The 24233-nt window shown below is 39.4% G+C and overlaps 1 protein-coding gene across 1 annotated transcript in view; it reads left to right on the forward strand.

Moving 5' to 3' along the window:
- RABEP1 (rabaptin, RAB GTPase binding effector protein 1) overlaps positions 1–24233 on the forward strand; it is a 104280-nt gene that overhangs the window by 75821 nt on the left and 4226 nt on the right. Inside the window, exons 10-17 of the mRNA XM_010847507.1 lie at positions 901–1368; positions 2622–2726; positions 6969–7085; positions 12091–12189; positions 16589–16729; positions 19892–20081; positions 20715–20770; positions 23058–23156. Coding sequence (XP_010845809.1) covers positions 901–1368; positions 2622–2726; positions 6969–7085; positions 12091–12189; positions 16589–16729; positions 19892–20081; positions 20715–20770; positions 23058–23156 — 1275 coding nt within the window. The remainder of the gene's footprint in view (positions 1–900; positions 1369–2621; positions 2727–6968; positions 7086–12090; positions 12190–16588; positions 16730–19891; positions 20082–20714; positions 20771–23057; positions 23157–24233) is intronic.

Below are 24233 nucleotides of genomic sequence, written 5' to 3' on the forward strand. Positions count from 1 at the left end.
CCTGTCTCGTTTCAGAACATTTTCATTGCCCCCAGAAGAGACCCTCATATATCATTAAGGAGTCACTCCCTACTTTATTTTCTGACAGCCACTAATTTGCTTTTGGTCTCTGGATTTGCCTGTTCTGGATATTTTACAAGGATGGAATCATACAGTGTGTGACCGTTTGTGCCTGGCTTCTTTCACTTGATGGACGCCTTATTTACTGTGCTGATTACATCTTGCTTGAAACTTGGTTTCCAGCATACAACATTCTCCTCATTTCCTTTCTATTCTGGCTACTTCTTCCTCTGTCCATCCCCCAAATGGACAAAAGTGATGTTTTTCAGGGCCTTGCCTTTGGTTTTCTTCTCATCCTGCAGACTCATCCAAGGTGTTCTGATTTGCTGTCATAATTATTACTATATGGTGGTAACTCCCAAATCTCTATTTAAAGATTTCTTTGTCCCTCTGCTGGGTGGACATCTCCACTTGGATATATAGCAGGGCCCCATGTTCAATATACCCAACACTGAATTTCAGGAGACCTTGATTTCCTGTGTCTGGGCTGAATTCCTCTCTTTGAGCTTCCAGAGCATTCAGTACATAGCTGAAACCTGTCATCATTTTATCAACTATGATATTCTAATAGCCTGTTTACTTGGTTCACTTGTTTATTTTTTTCATGAAACTGTAAGCATCTTGGGGTCAGAGATTGCTCACAGTTGTATCCTGAATGCTTGGTTTAGGGCCCAGCATATAGAATACAGTCAGTAAATGTTTGTTCCGTGAATATACAGAGGCAGCATACTAAAGACTGTCATGTGTAACATGTGGCAAAATACTTTATAAAATGTGATCGTTTTTCTCTTTGAAAATAACAGGAATTGTCTAACTTGGCAATATATTTTCCCATTTCAGGAACATTTAGATAGCACCCATGGTTCAGTCCATTCTCTGGATGCAGACTTACTGTTGCCATCCGGGGATCCTTTCAGTAAACCAGACAATGATGTGTTTAAAGATGGACTCAGGAGAGCACAGTCTACAGATAGCCTGGGAACTTCAGGCTCGCTGCAATCCAAAGCTTTAGGCTATAACTACAAAGCAAAATCTGCTGGGAACCTGGACGAATCAGATTTCGGACCATTGGTAGGAGCAGATTCGGTGACTGAGAACTTTGATACCGCCTCCCTTGGGTCACTGCAAATGCCAAGTGGGTTTATGTTAACCAAAGATCAGGAGAGAGCAATCAAGGCTATGACACCGGAGCAAGAGGAGACGGCATCCCTCCTGTCGAGTGTCACACAGGGCATGGAAAGTGCTTATGTGTCCCCCAGTGGCTACCGCCTAGTCAGTGAGACAGAATGGAATCTCTTGCAGAAAGAGGTGAGCTCTCCTCCTGGCTTTGCCTCTTACTTGCTCTGAGGGATCTGGGTAGCTCTGAATTTATTGTTCATTCAAGAGATAGCCCCTGGAGCCAGTGCTCACACTTGTTGCCAGAAAATGGGTGTTAATCCATGTTGTCTGACCCTTACATTTTCTGCTTTGGCTGTTCCAGGTGGTTATGACAGAAGGGAACTTACTAGCTGATTGTGTTGAGTGTAATCATCACCTGACGTCACACATCTTCAGTTGGAGTGATCTGCCTGAATAGCATAGCTAAGTTTGTGTAGCCTGAATTTGTTTTGCTTTGCAGTTTTGTGTAATCTCAGTGTATTCTAGGAGTCATACTTTCATCTTTCTTTGAAGTCTGAAGTTTAGATGCTTTTCAGTAGTTGATGCTGAGAGTGAGTTTAAGGTGGAGTTGGAAAATACGGGAGAGAAGAGATGGCAGCCTTTAATGAGGTTAATTTTCCTGCTAATAGTATTTGCAAACTAAGAAGTAAGATTAGGAGATAAAAGCTTAAATATATAGTTGCATAGTGCTTTACAGATTACAAGCCCTTTCACATAGCTCTTCTCTTTGACCTTCTTGATAATAATGAGACAATCAGGGTATGATTTTCTCCAACTTTAGAGATAAGGAAACTGGCTCAGAAAGGTCAGGTGAGTTGCTCAAATTTCCCCTTTGACTTAGAGGCAAAACCTGGATTGGGATTCACATTTTATGACTTCCAGTGGTTTCTTTTACTCAGGTCCACTTTTCTTTAAAGAAACTTGGTTAGCAGGTGGAACAGCTTGTTAAGGCTGAAAGAAACTATTCTCCTTGGGCTTATGCAGAACATGTGAAAAGGTGCTGCTTAATTGTTTCATACCTGCTTTGTGCTTGGAGCTGGTGAAATGGTTAATTGGCACTCCGAGCTCCTGTCTCCTCTTGTTGGCTAGTATTGATTTAAATTGTGTGTGCCACGGTATAGTACCTTTTACTTTCCTTGTGTTTTCCTCAAATGTGGTAGTTTGGGGTCCCGAGCCTCTTGGTGATAAAGTTGTGTCCCTTGTTTTCCTATCATACTTGTATGGGACTTAGGATTTTTTAGAATTCAACTCTATATTATAACTTCTTGCCATAAGTCCCTGAATAAATTGTTTACTCCGTTTTCTACTTGGAGTAGCATAGGTAAGACTACAAGTATTCCTCATGTATGTTTTGTGGACTTATTTTGTTCACTCTAATAAGAGATAATTTTGGTGTCCTTCAGATACACAATGCTGGAAATAAACTTGGTAGACGCTGTGATATGTGTTCCAATTATGAAAAACAATTACAAGGAATTCAGATTCAGGAGGCTGAAACAAGAGACCAGGTGAGTTTCTTTTGGGGTGTGCAAAACTGGTAAGCTGTTGTTTTCATTGGAGCTGCTGAATTAATTGCTTTTCACCCCTCCCAATTTGCTTTATGAAGTTTATCCATCTTGTGAAGTCTGAAATAATCTGGTGCTTGTGATGTCAGTTACATATCCAGTGGCAGGACATGACAGAATTTTTGCTTTTGTGTGTCTTTGCATGGCTAGCTTGCCCAGTACCACACTGGTCAGCTCAGCTGGCATATCTCCTCTCCAACCTGTTCTTTCTGCTCAAGGCCTAGACAGGTTATTGTCATGAATGCATACACATGGAAAGTGCTTTATGATTATGGAGGGTTAGGGAGATAAGGGGTTTACTATTGCTTTTATTGGATAAAAGCTTAATTGAATATTACATTAACCATTGTTTGGACTCTTTGTTGCTTATTGCCCATGTCTTGTCATAAATTTGTTGAAATAAGGGTAGTTTATGGGGTCACAGAAATTAAGATTTGGTAGATCAGATATGCTGAGATTGACAAGACCTTTCCAAATACAATACAAAAACAAGACTGGGAGCTGGCTGTGGCTCAGATAATGAACTCCTTATTGCCAAATTCAGACTTAATTGGAGAAAGTAGGGAAAACCACTAGACCATTCAGGTATGACCTAAATCAAATCCCTTACGATTATACAGTGGACAAATAGATTCAAAGGATTAGATCTGATAGACAGACTGCCTGGAGAACTATAGATGGAGGTACGTGACATTGTACAGGAGGCAGTGATCAAGACCATCCCCAAGAAAAAGAAATGCAAAAAGGCAAAATGGTTGTCTGAGGAGGCCTTACAAATAGCTGAGAAAAGAAGAGAAACGAAAGGCAAAGGAGAAAGGGAAAGATATACCCATTTGAATGCAGAGTTCTAAAGAATAGCAAGGAGAAATAAGAAAGCTTTCCTCAGCTATCAATGCAAAGAAATAGAGGCAAACAATAGAATGGGAAAGACTAGAGATCTCTTCAAGAAAATTAGAGATACCAAGGGAACATTTCATGCAACTGCTGCTGCTGCAAAGATGGGCACAATAAAGGACAGAAATGGTATGGACCTAAGAGAAGCAGAAGAGGTGGCAAGAATACACAGAAGAACTATACAAAAAATATCTTCATGACCTAGATAACCACGATGGCGTGATCACTGACCTAGAGCCAGACATCCTGGAATGTGAAGTCAAGTGGGCCTTAGGAAGCATCATTATGAACAAAGCTAGTGGAGGTGATGGAATTCCAGTTGATCTATTTCAAATCCTAAAAGATGATGCTGTGAAAGTGCTGCGCTCAATATGCCAGCAAATCTGGAAAACTCAGCAGTGGTCACAGGACTGGAAAAGGTCAGTTTTCATTCCAGTCCAAAGAAGGACAATGCCAAAGAATGTTCAAACTAACGCACAATTGCACTCATCTTACACGCCAGCAAAGTAATGCTCAAAATTCTCCAAGCCAGGCTTCAACAGTACGTGAACCATGAAATTCCAGATGTTGAAGCTGGATTTAGAAAAGGCAGAGGAACCAGAGATCAAATTGCCAACATCCGCTAGATCATGGAAAAAGCAAGAGAGTTCCAGAAAAACACCTACTTCTGCTTTATTGACTATGCTAAAGCCTTTGACTGTGTGGATCACAATAAACTGTGGAAAATTCTGAAAGAGATGGGAATACCAGACCACCTGACCTGCCTCCTGAGAAATCTGTATGCAGGTCAAGAAGCAACAGTTAGAACTGGCCATAGAACTACAAACTGGTTCCAAATTGGGAAAGGAGTAAGTCAAGACTGTATATTGTCACCCTGCTTGTTTAACTTATATGCAGAGTACGTCATGCAAAATGCTGGGCTGGGTGAAACACAAGCTGGAATCACGGTTGCTGGGAGAAATATCAATAACCTCAGATATGCAGATGACACCACCCTCATGGCAGAAAGCGAAGAAGTAAAGGGCTTCTTGATGAAAGTGAAAGAGGGGAGTGAAAAAGTTGGCTTAAAACTCAGCATTCAGAAAATTAAGATCATGGCTTCCGGTCCCATCAATTCATGACAAATAGAGGGGGAAACAATGGAAACAGTGACAAACTTAATTTTTGGGGGCTCCAAAATCACTGCAGATGGTGACTGCAGCCATGAAATTAAAAGATGCTTGCTCCTTGGAAGAAAAGTTATGACTAACCTAGACAGCGTATTAAAAAGCAGAGACATTACTTTACCAACATTACTTTACTATCTAGTCAAAGCTCTGGTTTTTCCGTAGTCATGTATGGATGTGAGAGTTGGACTATAAAGAAAGCTGAGTGCAGAAGAATTGATGCTTTTGAACTGTGGTGTTGGAGAAGACTCTTAAGAGCCCCTTGGACTGCGAGGAGATCCAACCAGTCCATCCTAAAGGAAATTAGTCCTGAATATTCATTGGAAGAACTGATGCTGAAGCTGAAACTCCAGTACTTTGGCCACCTTATGTGAAGAGTTGACTCTTTGGAAAAGACTCTGATGCTGGGAGAGATTTGGGGCAGGAGGAGAAGGGGACAACAGAGGATGAGATGGCTGGATGGCATCACTGACTTGATGGACATTAGTTTGAGTAGGCTCTGGGAGTTGATGATAGACAGGGAAGCCTGGTGTGCAGCAGTCCATGGGGTCACAAAGAGTCAGACACAACTGAGCAAATGCTGAACTTGCCAAATACAGTGCCTAATAGTGGGTTCCTTGATAACATTTAGAACATAATATAGAATTTCATGAGAGTAGACTTGTGAAAGTATATACAAGGAAAAAAATAATTTTTTTCTAATATTTTCAAATTGTTCTTTGGTTATTATGGAAGTGCTACCCTAGTCTTTAAGCTTAAGCTGATTAGAATGATGGCTTAATATTTTCAAATGCCTTTGGCATGAATTTCCTCCGTGTGTGTGTGTGTGTGTGTGTGTGTGTGTGTTTAGATGCCTTAAAGGTAAATTTCTAAAGCTGTTTGTGAAGCTAATATAGCAATAGATGGCCTCTGGTAGTTTGGTACAGGAATGGGTCATCTTGGGTTCCATAGTCATGTCAGACATTTTGCTCTTGCTTCAACGTGTAGGCACTTTGCTGGGTTCTGAGTGTTTAGATACAGAGAGAACACAGTACTGCCCATGGGGAGTTTTTAGTGTTTCAACCCAAGCCATCCTTTCAGTGTGGGTTGTTCTTGTACAAATAGAACTAGATGAGGAGTAGAGACATCTAACTTAACTATGGGATGTTAACTAGGGAAGGTTAGGGTTCAGTTCAGTTCAGTTGCTCAGTCGTGTCCGACTCTTTGCGACCCCATGAATTGCAGCACGCCAGGCCTCTCTGTCCATCACCAACTCCTGGAGTTCACTCAAACTCATGTCCATCGAGTCAGTGATGCCGTCCAGCCATCACATCCTCTGTTGTCCCCTTCTCCTTCTGCCCCCAATTCCTCCCAGCATCAGAGTGTTTTCCAGTGAGTCAACTCTTCACATCAGGTGACCAAAGTACTAGAGTTTCAGCTTTAGCGTGATTCCTTCCAAAGAACACCCAGGACTGATCTCCTTTAGAATGGACTGGTTGGATCTCTCAAGAGTTAGGGTTAGGGTTCAGCTAAGTTTGTTTTAGAGCTAGTAGGGAAAGGGTGTTGAAAGAGAGGAAAGATGTGAACAGTCATGAAGGAAAATTGTGTGTTCCAGGGACTGTGACTAGTTCATGTGGCTAGGCAGAGGACGTGTGAGGGTCGGGAGATAGAGAGAGAGTTGGGGAAAGTGGTGGGAAAAGAAGCTCCAAAGGGAAGGCCATGATGAGATCACTGAGGGGAGCAGTGTTGTGATGACTGAAGGGGTTTAAATTTTATCTTGAAGACTTTGGGAGGCATTTAAGGATTTTAAGTAGGGACTTAATATGATTTGACTTTCATTTTAGAAATATTTATTGTGTTAGTGTGGATTGTAGACTGGAGGCTGAAGACAGATTAGAGTCAAGGAGGCCAGGGCCCTAGCCTAGAAGACATAGGAGAGGAAAAGCGTATATTTTCAAATGGATATGAAAAATGTATTGTTAACTGTAAAGCACAATATAGTTAACTCATCTCAATTTTTTCCTAAATTGAAAAATACGATTCTCAGGAAAAAAGATTATATTTAAAATTTCCTGGAGCTAGGGATTTAAAAAAATTCTATGAAAATTCTGGTACTTCCTTCTAATTGACATTTAAAATTGCATAGGTGAAAAAACTACAGGTGATGCTAAGGCAAGCAAATGATCAGTTAGAGAAGACGATGAAAGATAAACAGGAACTGGAAGACTTCATAAAGCAGAGCACTGAAGATTCCAGTCACCAGGTAAATGAGGGTTTTAGAATGTGACCCGTGGGAGATGACTGAGTTGTTTAAATGAGAGAGTTCTAAAAACAAAGTAATATTTTTTTCTTGCCCCGAAGATCTGACAGTTCTGTTATTTTCCATCAGATAAAAATATCTCAAACTGATCTTTCTCTGGTGTCTGTTTTACAGATTTAAGGAAAATAACTTTTGAAATAACTGATTAGTGAATAATCAGGAGGCTCTGGCTCCCTTTTCCCCTTTGATTTTTATTAGGTTTTTCTGCTGCATAAGAAACCTGCTGACAAAGATATTAGTTATCTTCTTGACTTTTTGAAAAAGTGTAGCATGCCTAGAAAACCCCCCAACCTTATATACAGATACACCAAACATACCTGAACTAGTATCTGTATAACCACCAAGATTGACTGATAGAAACCTAGCTGCTGCTGCTGCTATTAAGTTGCTTCAGTCGTGTCCGACTCCGTGTGACCCCATAGACAGCAGCCCACCAGGCTCCGCTGTCCCTGGGATTCTCCAGGCAAGAACACTGGAGTGGGTTGCCATTTCCTTCTGCAAGAAACCTAGCTAGTATGTCAGAAACCCTCACTTCCCCCCTCCGCTTACTGTTTTCTCTCCGGAAGTAAGTATAGCCCTAACTTAACACCGTTAGATCAGTTTTGTCTGCTTTTTTATTTTAACAAGTGAATTACATAGTTTGTATTCTTTTGTGTCTGTCTTTCTCCATTCAACATTGTGGCGTTCCTGGTTACAAATGTGTGGCAGTTGTTATTTTCATTGTTGTATAGTTGTACAGTTCATTATATGGTTATATTATAATTTATCCATCTTAATGTTGATTAGCCTTTGGGTTGTATACATTTCTGGGATATTATGAATAATTCTACTTTGAAATTTTTGTATAGGACTTTTTGCACATGTTGCTGCTGCTGGGTATATGCCTAGGAGTGGAATGTCTGGGTCAAAATGTTCAAAATGTATGTCAACTTTTGGAGATAATAGTGCCAGAAAGTGGTTGTATGAGTTTATACTCTCCCCAGCAAATTCCTGTGGGTCCACAGTCTTGGCAGACTTTGTTTTGTTTTATTTTAACTATAGCTGTTTTGGTGGGTGTGTAATAGTATTTCATTGTGGCTTAGTTTGCATTTCTGTTATGACCATTGAGGTTATTTAGCATTTTTTGTGTCTATTTGCCATTGGGATATTGTTGTGTGTGTGTGTGTATGTATGAAATTACTTCTCAAGTCTTTTTTTTTTTATTGGGTTGTTTCTCTCTCTCTCTCTCTTTTTTTTTTTTGCTTGTTCTTCTCTTAGGAATTCTTTACATGATCTTGTTAGAACCTTTGCTGATGTGTCCTGAATGTCTTCTACCTAGTACCTTATGTTTTTGTTATTTTAATGATGTCTTTTGAAGAAGTTTATTAACTTTAATATAGTTAAATTTATTGATCCTTCTCTTTATGATTTAGTGATTTTTATCATGATCCTGGGGTTATGAACATATTTTCATATATTTTGTAGAAGCTTCATCGTTTATAGCTACCTGCATTTATATCCAAAATCCATCTAGAAGTGAGTTTTATGTATAAGCTATATATAAGGGTAAATTTTTATACATTCTTTTTTTTCATTTGGATAGTCCATTCCTGTACCATTTAGTGAAAGATTACCTTTTTATCATTGCTCTGCAAGATCATCTTTGTAAGCTATCAAGTGAACATACATGTGTGGGTCAGTTTCAGGACTCTATTTTAATTAATTAATCTGTTCACCTGTTTTTGTGCCAGATTCTGTGATAGTCAGTTTTTCACTTTTTTTTAGTTTTTATTTCTCTACTAAGAACCATGTTTTCATTCATTTCAAGAATATTCACCTTTACTCTAGGCAGCATAGTTACAATCGCTACTTCAAAATCTTTGATAATTCCAATCTAGGTTGTCATGGGGTTGGCATATGTTGATTTTCTTTCCTGTTGAGAATTGGCCACATTTTCCTGATTCTTTCTATGTCAAGTACTTTTAGATTGATCTTGGAGACTATGAATGTTTTTTTGTGAGACTGAGTTCTGTTATCCAGATTAGGTTCAGTTCATAAGTTCTGTCTTGCCTAGTGTAGTAGGTAGTTCTAATGTCAGTTCATTGTTGAAAGCCTTTGCCGTGCTTCTCTGACTGTGTCCCTGTGTGTATATAGCTCAGGGGTGAGTGTGAGACTTGTGCTGGTTCACGCACAGAATTAGGGCATCCTCTTCTAGCTTTCTCTCTCAATACCACTCTACTCTTCAGCTCACAGGGACCCTGTCCTGGCCCTGTGGTCAGAAAGACAGTTGTTTATCCTGTGCTGCTGCATCTCTTGTTGCTTTACAGTTGGAGCCGCTCTCAGATTCATGCTGGCAAGAAAATAGGAAAAAACCCCAAATAAGCAGTAAACTGCTGTATAAATTGTTCTCATCTGCTTTTGTTTAGTTTTTAGAGTCCTCAGGTAGTTGCTTTTTGTATTTTACCCAGAAATTTTTGGGTGTAATCAGGGGAGAGAATGGCCTTGGTGGGCTTAGTCCCTCTTGGACAGTGCCAGAGGTCCATTCTCTTATATTTTTGTTTATTAGACGTATCTTTTTCTTCCACCTTCATTCAGGAAGGATACTCTGGCCAGGTGTAGAATTCTGAGTACTTACGTTGTTTTCTTTCAGCACTTTGAAGTTATTATTCCATTGCTTCTGGCTTCCATGTTTCTGATGAGAAGTCAGCTATCAGTCTTATTATTGCTCCTTTGAAGGAAAAATGTCATTTTTTCCCTAGCTCTTTTTAAAAATGTTCTTTTGTCTTTTGTTAACAATTGTACTCTACTATATACCTCAGTGTATTTTTCTTCATATTTCTGCTGTTTGGAGTTCACAGGGTATCTTGGGTCTCTGAACCAGTGTTCTCACATCATAATTGGAATTTTCTCAACCATATGTCTCTTTAAAAAGTTGTTTTTTATTGATACAGTAGAGTGCATAACTCTCAAGTGTACAATTTGGTGAGCTTTATTTTGTGGACAGTTTTACCAGGTAATAAATTATCATCTGCATCAAGATATAGACCACTTTTAATACCTTTATGTTCTTTACTAATAAGTAAATACCCTACCTGCTGTATTTAGAGGTGGCCAGTATTCTAGCTTTTAACACTATGTTTTTAGTATTGCTTGTTCTTGGACTTCATGTGAATGGAATCATATGGTGTGTAGCCTTTAGGATCCAGTCTGTTTGGTCATTGTGTCTGTGAGACTTATCCATACTGTTCTGTATATCAGTGGTTAGGTTTTTTAATGCTGTGTATATTCTATAACATGATTATAGCATAGTTCATTTATCCATTCTACAGTTGAGAGATATTTGGATTGTTTCTGGTTTTTGACTATTGTGAGTGAACATACTTTCTAACATTCTTATACATGTCTTTTAGTGGACATGTGGACTTATTTCTCTTGAGTATGTGTAGGTGTGAAATTATGGAGTTTTTGCATAGGTTAATTTTAACTCTACCATTTATTTCCATTGACTGTTACGATCTTCAAATATTTTTTGTATGTTAGACGTTAGCATTGCATCTACATGGCTTCTTTAATCTTCTTTATTTCCCATCATTTTTGTCTTTATTATTGTCAGATCACTGATTTTCTCTTCCAGTAGGTCTAATCTAAATTTATTCATTGAATTTTTAATAATTTGGATAATTGCTTTTTTTAGTTTATTATTTCCATTTGGTTGTTTTTATTGTTTCCGTTAAATCTCTGGTGGGGCTAAATTTCTAAACAGATCAAATACAGCTATTTTAAAGTCTGCTTTTAATAACATGTGGATTCATTGTAGATGTGTTTCTGTTTTGTTTTCTATCATTTCCTTTTGTTTTTTTTTATCATAGTCTTTTCTTGTGCATTCTTACTTGAGTGCTAGACATTATATATGAAAATTGTTGAAATGAAATAATTTTTCTTAGAGGCAGACAACTAGTTGTGGGTCACCAATAATCCAGTCATGGATCACCTTAATTTGTTTACAGGAATTGAGATTATATGAAGTTGTGAAGGTTGATTATTTTAAATTCTTTCCTTATACTCTTGGGTATGTCCCTTTGGGGACCCAATCCAAAGTGCAGGGTGTTACCAGGGATTCCTGTGTAGTGGGTCTTGGACTCTTTTAACTTTTGCCCCTCTTCCTGAGGCTCTGAGACACTCTGCTCTGTTTCTCAGTGTCGCATCTGTTATTTTTGGAATTGGCACGTGCTTCTGGAGAAGAGCTGTTGCAGAGGCTGCATCCAGTTCTCCAAGTGTCCTCATTCTGGTCCTCGGCTCTGTGATTATTTTTTGCCTTATTTTTGTCTGGTTTTCTTAATTCTCAACAGGAAGGTTGGTTCACACTACATATTTTGCTACTACTGGAGACAGAATTCTAAAACTAATCATTTTTAAAATGTCTAACCAAATTTATTTTTATTTTACCAGTCTTATATACAAGTCATCAACTTGTACATAAACCCCTCATCGGGAACATTAAACTAATTCAGGGGAGTTTCTCATGTATCTCTTCTCTTAAGTACATCATTTTGGAAGACTGCAGCTAGTTCAGAGAAGATTTGTTTATCCTTTAAACTGTGTGGGTTTTTGTGTGTGTGTGGACAGTTTCAAATTTTTTTGATTTTTAATTAACTCTTTTAAGAATAATATTTATAACTGGGTCACATGGATTAATATCTGTGTCTAGAGACCATATAATGCGTTGTCCATGTATGGCAGTGGGTGACCCCCAGGGAGTTTTGGTACTGCCGTGTGTCATCTGAAAGGCTGAGATGTTTGTACACAGTGGGTCCACACATATTTGTTGAATGATAGATGAGTGGTGTTTTATGAACTACTAAAAAAATCAATTCTGGACATTAAGCAGGAGGTGGTAGAGTTAGTTTCAGAATAGCCAGATTCCTAATAGCCATGTTTTCTGTGTATGATTTTTTTTTTTTCTTTCAAGATCTCTGCACTTGTCCTAAGAGCCCAAGCATCGGAAATCTTACTTGAAGAGTTACAGCAGGGGTTTTCCCAGGCAAAGAGGGATGTTCAGGAACAGATGGTAAGTTAACAGTTAAATAAACATTAACTATGGTAAATATTTTGAGTAAACTCTAAGAGATCATGGAGGACAGAGGAGCCTGGCATGCTGCAGTCCATGGGGTCTCAAAGAGTAGGACATGACTTAGGTGACTTAACAACAACATATTAAGTGCATTCTATCTTGAAATAATCTTTGATATGACTTTATCTTCCTGGCCAAAGTGGTTCCTGTTATGTTTTTCAGAGCCTACAGAACATTAGTAATGAACAAGATTATGTAAAGAGATTATTCTTTTTTTAAACTTACCTCTTGATTAAAAAAATGATCACATTTAACTTACTTTTCTTTGATTTGAGAAATCTAAACAAAATAAACTATGGGCCAGCATTTAATTTTCAGTTATGAATACAAGTTAAATGTTAACCTCTAAAAGCCCTAGGAGAGGTACAGCTTTTGAGCAGCTACTGCACTTTTCCTGGACAGCTGACTTATTAAAAAAAAGAAAAAAGCCTCAGTAATTTCATAGGCATTATGATATGATAAAAGTGCATCATAATTGCTACAGTAATGGAGAACTTCTAGAAGGCTGTCAGTTTTGAGAGGAATAGGAACAGATAGCTTCCCAAACAAGAACTGCCTGGAACCTCTGCAGAATTGTTCTCCAGCTTTGGGCCTCCTCATCCCCAGGCAGGCTCCATTTGCCTTTTCCTCCATTTTCTCAGAGTTGGAGCCCTGCATCTGACGGCCCTTTGTAAATTACACCAGTGCTGGTCCTGCTGGAGTGATCCTGCAGAGTTGCCTCTTGTCCATCTCCTCCAGGGATGACAGGAAAACACACAGACCCTAGATTGTATGGTAATTGTTTGTTTTTGAGGGGCATTGGGTCAGTATATGAATGGCCTTGAGCTGACCCCTGAATACCAGCCCTGGTCTTTTGAGGAACATCTCATTCTCAACATTGACTGGAGAGTTTCATGTCTTTTCATTAATTAGAGACTATGAAATAATAATCTGACCTCAAAAACAGTTAAATGCTGGCAAAGTTTCATTACTCAGTTTCTCCTCTTCAGAGAAGAGTAGCTACGGTAGTGGTTGGAATCTTGATATCTCCCACTGTTTTGAAAATTTTCAAACTAAGAGATGTTTATGTTTATGGAATGAACACTCATAAGATCTTCACTTAGGCTTACCAGTTAATATTTTGCCACATTTTGTGTGCTTCCAGTTGTTACTCAGTCTCTTTCATATATATGTATGTTATATAATGTACATGTGTATTTGTTTTTTTTTTTTCTGAGCCATTTGAAAGTAAGTTGTAGACATCATGACACTCCTAAATGTCTCAGTATGTGTCTCCAAAGAACAAAGAAGTTGTTCTACGTAATCACAATACTGTTATTATGTGCTTAAAATGTAACTATTGTTCCCCAAAGCCCTTGATTGTTTTAGTGCTCCTTTTACTTTTTGATCAAGGAACCAGTCAGAGATCACATATTGTTACTTTGTTGTCATGTCACTTTATTCTTTTAATCTAGAATAGTCACCCACTTCTTTTTTTTCCTTTGGCATTTACAACATTAACATTGTTAATAAGAGTCCAGACCATTTGCCTTGTAGAGTGTATTTGATTATTTCCACATGGTCAGACAGTTTGGAAAGAATACTACATGGATGAAATGATTCAGTGGAAAGTTCATAACAAGAGGCATGTAATGATGGGTGGTTGCGTTGTTGGTGACATTAAGTTCCATCACTTGGTTAAGATGGGGACACAGTAGTTTTAGAGTGATTACATTAATATTGCTACCAACAGCAAACCTATTAAGTGAAGTTCAGCATTTCTTTGTTGGCCCTCCATATCCATTGGGTCCGCATATGTGGATGCAGAGGGCTGGCTGTAAGTGAGTTGAGTATCTCACATTTGGTATGGGAGCATGTCTTGGAATCAATACTCTGTGGATACCAAAGAACAACTGTAGTTCTTTTTACTCTGAGAATGTGTCCCAGGTGAGGATTTACAGTCTGGGAGTTGTGTTTAAAAATTACTTGAATTGGTTTTTCTTTCTATGGCTGTGTTATCAGTTTGAATACAGTTCAGTTTAGTTGCTCAGTCGTGTCCAACTCTTTGCAATCCCATGAACCGCAGCACGCCAGGCCTCCCTGTCCATTACCAATTCCCGGAGTCCACCCAAACCCATGTCCATTGTGTCGGTGATGCCATCCAGCCATCTCATCCTCTGTCGTCCCCTTCTCCTCCTGCTCTCAATCTTTCCCAGCGTCTTTTCAAATGAGTCAGCTCTTCGCATCAGGTGGCCAAAGTATTGGAGTTTCAGTTTCAACATCAGTCCTTCCAATGAACACCCAGGACTGATTTCCTTTAGGATGGACTGGTTGGATCTCCTTGCAGGCCAAGGGACTCTCAAGAGTCTTCTCCAACACCACAGTTCAAAAGCATCACTTCTTTGGTGCTCAGCTTTGTTTATAGTCCAACTCTCACATCCATACATGACCACTGGAAAAACCACAGCCTTGGCTAGACAGACCTTTGTTGACAAACTAATGTCTCTGCTTTTTAATATGCTGTCTAGGTTCGTCATAACTGTCCTTCCAAGGAGTAAGCGTCTTTTAATTTCATGGCTGCAGTCACCATCTGCAGTGATTCTGGAGCCCAGGAAAATAAAGTCAGCCACTGTTTCCCCATCTATTTCCCATGAAGTGATGGGACCGGATGCCATGATCTTCGTTTTCTGAATGTTGAGCTTTAAGCCAATTTTTTCACTCTCCTTTTTCACTTTCATCAAGAGGCTTTTGAGTTCCTCTTCACTTTCTGCCATAAGGGTGGTGTCATCTGCATATCTGAGGTTATTGATATTTCTCCCAGCAATCTTGATTCCAGCTTGTGCTTCTTCCAGCTCAGCGTTTCTCATGATGTACTCTGCATAGAACTTAAACAAGCAGAGTGACAATACACAGCCTTGATGTACTCCTTTACCTATTTGGAACCAGTCTATTGAATATAAACACAAGCAAATGGAGCTGTGTATTACATTTTTGATTTTCTTCTTTTTTGATTTACTCTTTTGTTTTCTGAACAAGCAACATGGTTCATAAATCAGAACCATAAGCATATGTAACCACTTAGAAATTTCACTGCCATTCCCTCATCCTTTCACTCAGTTCCCACCCACTCCTATCCATGATATTTTACAAGTATTCTTGGTTTATCTTTGTTTTCCTCGTTACAGTAATAAACAAATATAAACATATTCTCTTTTTCCCTTCTTTCATATCCAAAAGGTAGTAGAGTGCTAATGTTTTGTTGGGTTGAAATTAAGCATAAGGCAGCATTCTGGTCTGAAATAAATAAGAGCTGGTAGAATTAACCAAAACTTTTACATGACCTTGCCTTCCTACCAGCAGCCTGGTTGTCCTTCAGGATGCAGTGGTCACCTTCTGTGGGAAATCTTCTTGAATCCTCTCTGCTAATTAGATGCCCTTTGTCCCTTTATCACTGCGGTACCCTGGTCTATTACAGCACCTGAAGTATGGTTGGGTGATTCTGGGTTTACTTGTCTTTCCCTCCACTGCACCATGAGCTTCTCTAGGGCAGTCTGTTGGTTATCCCTGTTTCCCATAGGCAGTAAAACGCTTGGTTAGAATAGTAGCTGCTAAACAAATGTTGAAGGTAGAGTAATCTTGTTAAGTGTATGTTTTAAGTTCAATGGTTAGTATTAAAAATTATCAGAAATACTTTTACAGAATTGTATCTGCAGTTGTATCTGCAATTGTATGTTATACTCAAATTAGCTGACTGACTTTTATATTGATATAAATTCACAGGAAATACCTAAAATTGTTTTATACGTCAGCCAGCAGAAAAAGTAAGAACACGTTCCATTTTAAGAATGAGCTCCTCAAATGCCCTGTGTTTCCTAATATTTGGGGTCCTTGGGCCACTCACTGTGGTCCTGAGCTTGAACACGTATGTGTGTAATGAAAGATGAAGTCACTGCTTTCTGTTTCTCCCTACTTCCTGTGGGATGCCATGCTGTGAGGATAGGAGTTGTCTTGGAATATGCACTGTGTTTGATACAAGTCTCAATTATGTAAACCTCTTCCATTGAGCTAGAGATGCTGGTCCTAGGGATGTGGGGGAAGAAATTCATTACCTTCAAGCCTTTGGTAGAAACAGTGGAGAATGAACTCAGGTACTTGCTTCATTTCCTATCCCCTTGAATATATGTAATGGCTGTAAGTCAGTAAATCTCTGATCTACTTTCTGTGAGTCTTACAGAGCTTTGTCATGTACCCTCCATCCTCAGCCCTTATTTCGTTTGACCTTTGTTTTTCACTGGTGCAGTTATCAGCAGACAAGATTTACCTTTCTGGCTGTGATTAGTGTCTGTTTCTATTTTAGGCAGTGCTGATGCAGTCACGGGAACAGGTTTCAGAAGAACTGGTGAGGTTACAGAAAGATAATGACAGTCTTCAGGGAAAGCATAGCTTGCATGTGTCATTACAACAAGCAGAAGACTTCATTCTCCCAGACACTATGGAGGTAACTTGTTTTCTATATGATCAAAAATGTAAACACCTACATTTTCTGAAATGTCTAAAATTCTTCTTTTTAAAAAAGTTTACAAATAAATGCTAGAGAGGGTGTGGAGAAAAGGAAACCCTTCTGCACTATTGGTGGGAATGTAAGTTGGTTCAGCCACTGTGGAGAACAGTATGCAGGTTCCTCAGAAAACTAAAAATTGAGTTTTCACATGATCCAGCAATTTCACTCTTGGGCATATATTTGGACAAAACTGTGATTTAAAAAGATACATGCACCCCTATGTTCATAACAATGCTATTCACAATAGCCAAGACGTGGGAACTACCCAAATGTCCACCTACCGATGAATGGATAAAGACGATGTGGTACATAATATACAATGGAAAATAGCCATAAAAAAGAACAAAATAATGCCATTTGCAGCCACATGGATGCAACTGGAAATGTGGCCAAAAAAAAAAAACAAAACAGATTTTACTGAGATATAATTCACTTACCAAATAATTTACCTGTTAAAAGTGTACAATTCAATGTTTTAAAATATATTCTCAGATGTGTAGCCATCACCACAGTCATTTTTAGTACATATTCATAACCTCAAAGAGAATCCCCTTACCTTTTATTCAACCCTTCCTCCCCAAGCCTTAAGCAACAACTGATCTACTTTCGTCTATAGATTGTCCTTTCTTTCATATGAATGGAATCATATAATTTGTGGTCTTTTGTGTCTGGCTTCTTTCATATATCTCTTTGTTTTCAAGGTTCATTAATGTCATATAACATGTTACCAGTATTTCATTCATTTTTATGACCAAATAATACTCTACTATATGGCTGTTTTGTTTATCCCTTTGTCTACTAATGGACATTTGGGTTGTTTCCACTTTGGACTATGAATATGTTGCCATAAACATTCACGTATAGGTTTTGGTGTGGACATATGTTTTCATTTCTCTTGGATTTAAACCTAGGAGTGGATCTTCTGGGTCATTTCTCCACATTCTCACTAATAATCATTGTTATCTCGCTTTGTGATTATCACCATCCTGGAGGGTGTAAAATGGTGTCTCATTGTAGTTTTGATTTCCATTTCCCTAATTTGCATTTCCCTAATGGTTATTGAGCATCTTTTCATATGTTTATTGGGCATTTTTATATCTTCCTTGGAGAAATACCTGTTTTAAGATCCTTTGCTTACTCTAAAATTGGGTTGTTTGCCTTTTATTTTTTTGAGTTATAAGAATTCTTTATAAATTCTAGATATAAGTACCTTATCAGGTAAATAAAATGAGTTACAAGTGTTTTCTCCCATTTTATGGATTGTCTCTTTCATTTTCTTGATGGTGTCCTTTGAAACATAAAAGTTTTTAATTTTGATAAAGTCCAGTTTATCTCTCCTTTTCTTCTGTTGGCTTATGCTTTCAATGCTGTATCTAAGAATCCTTTGCCAAATTGAAGGTCTCTATTATTCTTGCAGGATAATTGAGAATGCACCAGAAATGAAATACTTGAAGGGGGTCTCCATGCTGGCTCCTTGTGATGTTAGGTTTTCTATATAGCACTTAGGATACAGCACACTCCTTCTTTCTTCTGGTAACTTTTATAACACTTGATCACTTCCATTCTTTTGTGGTTGTGTGAATCAGGGCTGCGAGGCCTGAAGTTTCTTGAGACATTCATAACTATCTCAACTTTTTCCAGCCTTTATATTCATGTTTAAAAATCTTTCAATATATGAAAAATATCATCTTGGGCTAAACCCAAGTAAACATAAATCAAATAGGCAAAGATGAGATTTCATAAAGCAACTCTCAAAATAGAAAAATATTTCTTGTAATATCTTTTGGTCTTTTTTTTTTTAAGAAATTTATAATTGTTAAATTTTAAAAAGTCAGACATTACAGAGATTTATAGCTTTGTAAGTAACAATGTTTCCTAATCCTGCCCTATAGATTCATCCCCTACTGTTTGGACCTCATTCTGTTTTCCTGTATAGATGTTAACATGACTTATATTTTGTTCTTATTTACTTATTTACACAGGCTCCATTGCCTGCCCTTCCTTTTAGCTCCTTGCTGTCTCCCTCTCCTTTCCCTGCCCTCCCCCAACCTGTGGTCTCAGCTCAGGTTACTGACACTCTGAAGAGCTCTCTATCCTTTCTGAACTGGTGACTGATATCATCAGGGAGAAAGTTTTGAGGACCTGTCTACTTTTGCTGTCAGTATTCCACTTTCCTTGTCAAACTTTTCTCTTGGCAGGAAAGATTCCTCTCTTCCATGTTCTATAGAGACTTTTAATACCTAGATTTTTAAGAAATGCCAAGAATCCTTGAAGGTTATAACCATTCTAGCCTGTAAAGCTTGATTCTTTAATAAATCTTAATGAAATTTTTCTTGATACAGATTTTCAATTACTTTTTTTCCTGCTGTTCTTTTATTATTTATATATTTATATATTTAATGATTTTATTTTATATTTATTATTTATATACATTTGGTAGTTATCTAAGAAGCCCAGTTTTTACTGTAGGGTTGCTTTAGGATATAATTGGGAGGGTTTTTAGAAGAAGACAACTACAATTTAGGGAAAAAGTAAAATAAGACTTAAACTGAATTTATTACAGAAAATTTATTACACCTTAGAAAGCCTCTCATTGCATACTTGCCTCAGACCTAACAGTACTTTGCCTTTGTGGTAGATGTTCAACAAGTGTTTATTTGAATGAACAAATAAATAAGTATATTTTGTCATTTTGGAGTTTACACTTGTTACTGAGTTTCAGTCTTTTTGGTCCTCATTCACTAACTCCTCTCAAATTTAAGCAGATAATAGTGGAAGTGTCTAAGCTATTCATAGTGAACCCCACATTGTAAATCATCCAACATTTTAATTTTTACATTTATGAAACAGTTTTGAGGGAAAAATATGTAGTTCACAATATACATTTTTTGCTTGGCAATGTTATCTTATTTCTATAACATACTGAATATTAACATGGCATGACACCTGCCTCTTGAAGCCCATAATGGGTTGGGTTCAAAGTCCTAAGTTTTGAATTAAAATAATATCTGAAGTTCTGGTTGCAGAAAATCTTTAGCTTTTTTTGTTTATTTTCTTTCACCCTTAAAAACCCAATAACTATTTGTTTCTTGGATCCAGGCCCTCCGGGAGTTGGTATTAAAATACCGTGAGAATATCGTTAATGTGCGGACAGCAGCGGATCACATGGAAGAGAAGCTGAAGGCTGAAATACTTTTCCTGAAAGAGCAGATTCAAGCAGAACAGTGTTTAAAAGAAAACCTTGAAGAAACTCTGCAGCTAGAAATAGAAAACTGCAAAGAAGAAATAGGTGAAGATAAAAGTGATGTAGTTTAGAATTGGAGGCACTAAATAAAACTTTTCTCTGGTTATAAGAAGTAGTACATAGTCTTGGAATGTAGAAAACAAAAAGTATAGGAAGGAACTAAGTAAGGACTCAATCCCTTTTCCCACATGTTCTGATATAGCCCCTGATAAGGAGTTTAAAAAAAAACAAACCCAAACTCATCTTTTTAGGAGCTCTGGTGGCCTCTCTGGCAGTTACTAAATAGACAGGGAACTCAGGACTTGAACCCAGACACTGGAGCTTGTGAGACAATAGGTGGCAGTTCCTTCAGAACTTAGAAGTGTTAACAGACTTCTGCCAGGGTTACCCCGCCCCACCCCACCACATCGTGAAGTGTCGGTATTTGAGGCAGAGATAGTTTATGCCATGGTGTTCATTTGTGTGCGCTCTGACTTTGACATGAGCTTGAATGTTACGCTGATTGGTTGGGGATAACTGTGAGAAGAGGATGTTGGTCCCCCACCACCACCCTACTGACTGTGTTCAGTACATTTGACTCGTTTTGTTGTGAGATTGAGCTGTGGTACAAAAGGGCATTTTAAGATTTAAATGCAAAATAATCAGTAAATGCTAACATGTCTCCTTTTTTCCTCCTAGCTTCCATCTCTAGCCTAAAAGCTGAATTAGAAAGAATAAAAGTAGAAAAAGGACAGGTGAGTTTCACAAGTTTCAAATTGATTCTGTCAGCAGCTAGTAGGTATTTATTGAGTCCTACTGTGTTAGACTTAAGGTATAAAGTATAGTTAGAACATAGTCCCTGCCTTAAAGGAACACCCAGGAAAAGTATAGTAGAATATGATGGAATATAGTGGCTGATGACAGTAGAGACCATTTGGTGAGAGCCTGCTCTGTGTTGGCAGGAAGAGATACAGGGAAGACTGAGATGTTACTTAGTCTGGAGCTTCCACTGCGGTGGGAAGACAGGCAAGGCATGGTCTTTTCTTTAAAGGATATTTATTTGGCTGGTTTAAGTGACTGCGTTGGGTCTTAGTTGTGGCATGTGAGATCTAATTCCCTGAACAGGGATCGATCCTTGGCCCCCTGTATTGGGAGCATGGAGTCTTAGCTACTGGACCACCCAAGGCATGGTCTTGACATGATACATACTTAAAGCTACCATGGAAATATGTATGAAGTCTGTTACAAACAAGAGGTGATGTTTTCCACCTGGCTTAGTCTCCGTCTCTTAGACATCATGAACACCTTTTGGTAAATGACCCCATTCAGCTCATTGGCCTCATAATTCCTTGAGTCAGTGACCTTTACCTCCACCCAGCCCTTCCTTCCCACACTCCTGCCTGCACCTTGCCCCACTTCTGAAGTCTCACTTCAGGCTCATATCTCCTGACCCCAGTCTACCATCTTTCTAGCCCTTTATCCTATAGGTTTGTCTGAGAACCTCATTCAGACATTCAGTTCCTTGAACTTTTCCTTTTCTTCTGGTTTTAGCAGCTTCCTCATGACTTTGCTTTCTTTGCTTCTAAGTGGCATCTGACAGGGCTTGTCTCTTTAGCTAGTCTCCCCCAGGGCCTGCAAGCCCCCTCGTACCTTGTCCTTCTGCTGACCTTACTCGCTATGCCCAACCCTGGGCTAATCCTGGTGTCCACCTTCTCTGGCTCTTGGACCACTGGAAGGAGTAACATGCCTGCTCCTGGTGCCATGTGTTGCTCAGTAGCTTTTTGTCTGTTCTTAGTTGTTCCCTTCTGTTCCCTGCAGTGGCTGTTCAGTCACCACTCACCTCACCTCATGATGGCCTTGTACCCCTATCATAAGCAGGACCATCTTCAGCTCTTGCCTCCGCAGTAACATGTTTGCCTTTTTCCTCCCAGTCTTCTCTTTTCTTGCATCATAAAGGGTGATGACCTGATTCTGACCAGTCTTCTGTCACTGCACATGTGCTTTGACTGAACCACTCACGTCTTTTCCTGGCATCTTCGCTATCTTCCTTTTACTGTGGGCCTTGAACTTCTATGTGTTAATTGGTTTTTTCCATTTTGCATAACCACGCTCAGATGCCTCCTAGTAAAGAGGGGAGAAGTTTCTCTTTGAATTGCACTTCTTTCTCCAGCTACCAATCTTTCTTCTTCCTTTTATGCCCAGAGTTCTTGAAAGAGTCATCTCCACTACCTGACCTCCCAGTCATTCCTCCACCCCCTGCCATCTGGCTTCGGCCCCCCTGTGCTGTCAAGGTTGTGTTGGCAGGAGTCACCAGTGTCCCAGTGTGTCTGTCTGTCCCACTCCCACTGTTTGGATTGACGTCAGTGCTCACCTGACTCATCGTAACAGCCTAACTTCTTTCCCTGACTCCAAAATGTATCCATTTCCAATTCATTTTTGTATTGAAACCAAGGTGATCTTTAAAGATTATAAACTTGACTGTGAGCCAGTCTGGTTTAAAACCCTTCAGTAGTTCCCTTAGCCCAGTTGGGCTCCCCAGCCTCACCACTGCCTCTTGGGCCTCAGCCTCCAGGGCCAGCACCCTGTGCTGTGAGGTAGCAAGAACTCAGCTCAGTTCCTTAACTCATTATTTTTATGTGTCAACTCCCTCCTTTTGGAGTCTCTCTCCACCTTCTCCCCTTTACAACCCCTTTAAGGGTCAGATGTCATCTCTTCAGGGAAGCCCTTGCCAACTTTTCTGGCAGAGTTAAGTGCTTCTTCATCCATGGTCATATGCCACAGTTAAGTTACACGTCTGTCTGTCCTGCAGCACATAGGAGGTACCTAATAAACGTTTAATAAAAGAAACAATAGGTCTTGAAGAATAGATTGAAAATCCACAGATATCAGAGGGTAAGGAGAAGATTCCAAGCACAGCCAGTATCCAAGGCCTAGGAAGACGAGCACTGGGTGCAGTTCTTCAGGCTGCGGGCTCCTCTGGCAGGCGTGCTGTCACCTGCAGGGAGCTTCTGTGTTTCAGCTTTTTCCTTCTTAATTTTACAGTTGGAGTCCACATTGAGAGAGAAGTCTCAACAGCTTGAGAGTCTTCAGGAGATGAAAATGACATTGGAAGAACAGCTGAAGAAAGAAACTGCTGCTAAGGTGAAACATTGTTGTTGGTAGTTTCCTTAAAAAAAAACAAACAGGGACTTCCTGGTGGTTCAGTGGCTAAGACTGTGCTCCCAATGCAGGGGGTCCAGGTTCGATGTCTGGTCAGGGATCTAGATCCGACCTGCCACAGCTAGGAGTTTGCATGCCACAGCTAAGACCTGGCCCAGCCTAATAAATAAATAATGTTTTAAAAACCCACAGCAATGTAAAGGATGTAGGAGCACATCTTCCCTGTTTAAAAAAAAACCCTGCTCCTTTGATAGAGTCCCCTTCTGAGAGCTGGTGATTCTCCGCTTCAGGGAGAAAATGGATTTCTCTCTTCAGAGCTGGGTTAGGTCTCTGCACACTGCCAGCTTTGCGGGTCTCTGTCACAGACCCCGCTGGCTGAAGGCCATGAACCAGACTTGGCACCATTGAAGCCAGAGACACTGCTCTGGAAGTGCCATTCCATTTGATTGATTTTATCCAATGGTGCACTGAATCGTATTTGCTGCCCACATTCTGATTAGTCCTGTTAGAATAAAAGTGCATGTGGCTAATTGTGGGGGAAGTTTGCTTTCAGGGGGGCTGTGGTCTGACCTTTAAATGTAAAAATATTATTTTTTGATAGTCCTTTGATTTTAGAAAGGCTCACACGCACGGGTCCTGATGGAGTTTCTGTCAGGAAGACTGGAGATAGCAGGGCTGCCTAAGGCTGACTCAGAGGATTTTCCTGGCAGATGCTTAACTGTCGTGATTATCAGAGAAAAGCCCTAAAGTTTCTCTCCCTGTTGCTATGATAGCTGTTGATCTTAACAGCAGCTAATTTTTGATGATTAATCATTATCAGTGGGCTGCTGGGGGTGAGAGGTGGGGCCTGCACTTTCATTTTAATTTGGCTCTAATACTTGATTCACTTTAGGATCTAGAGCAGGTAGTTTAAGCAGCTTGCACCCTTGCCTTGTGAAGACGGAAATAAAGGGAGACTAACACCATCTTACAGAGAAGGCAATGGCACCCCACTCCAGTACCCTTGCCTGGAAAATCCCATGGATGGAGGAGCCTGGTAGGCTGCAGTCCATGGGGTCG

Source organism: Bison bison, unplaced genomic scaffold (assembly GCF_000754665.1).
Source record: "Bison bison bison isolate TAMUID 2011002044 unplaced genomic scaffold, Bison_UMD1.0 scf7180017864249, whole genome shotgun sequence".
Classification (NCBI taxonomy): Eukaryota; Metazoa; Chordata; class Mammalia; order Artiodactyla; family Bovidae; genus Bison; species Bison bison.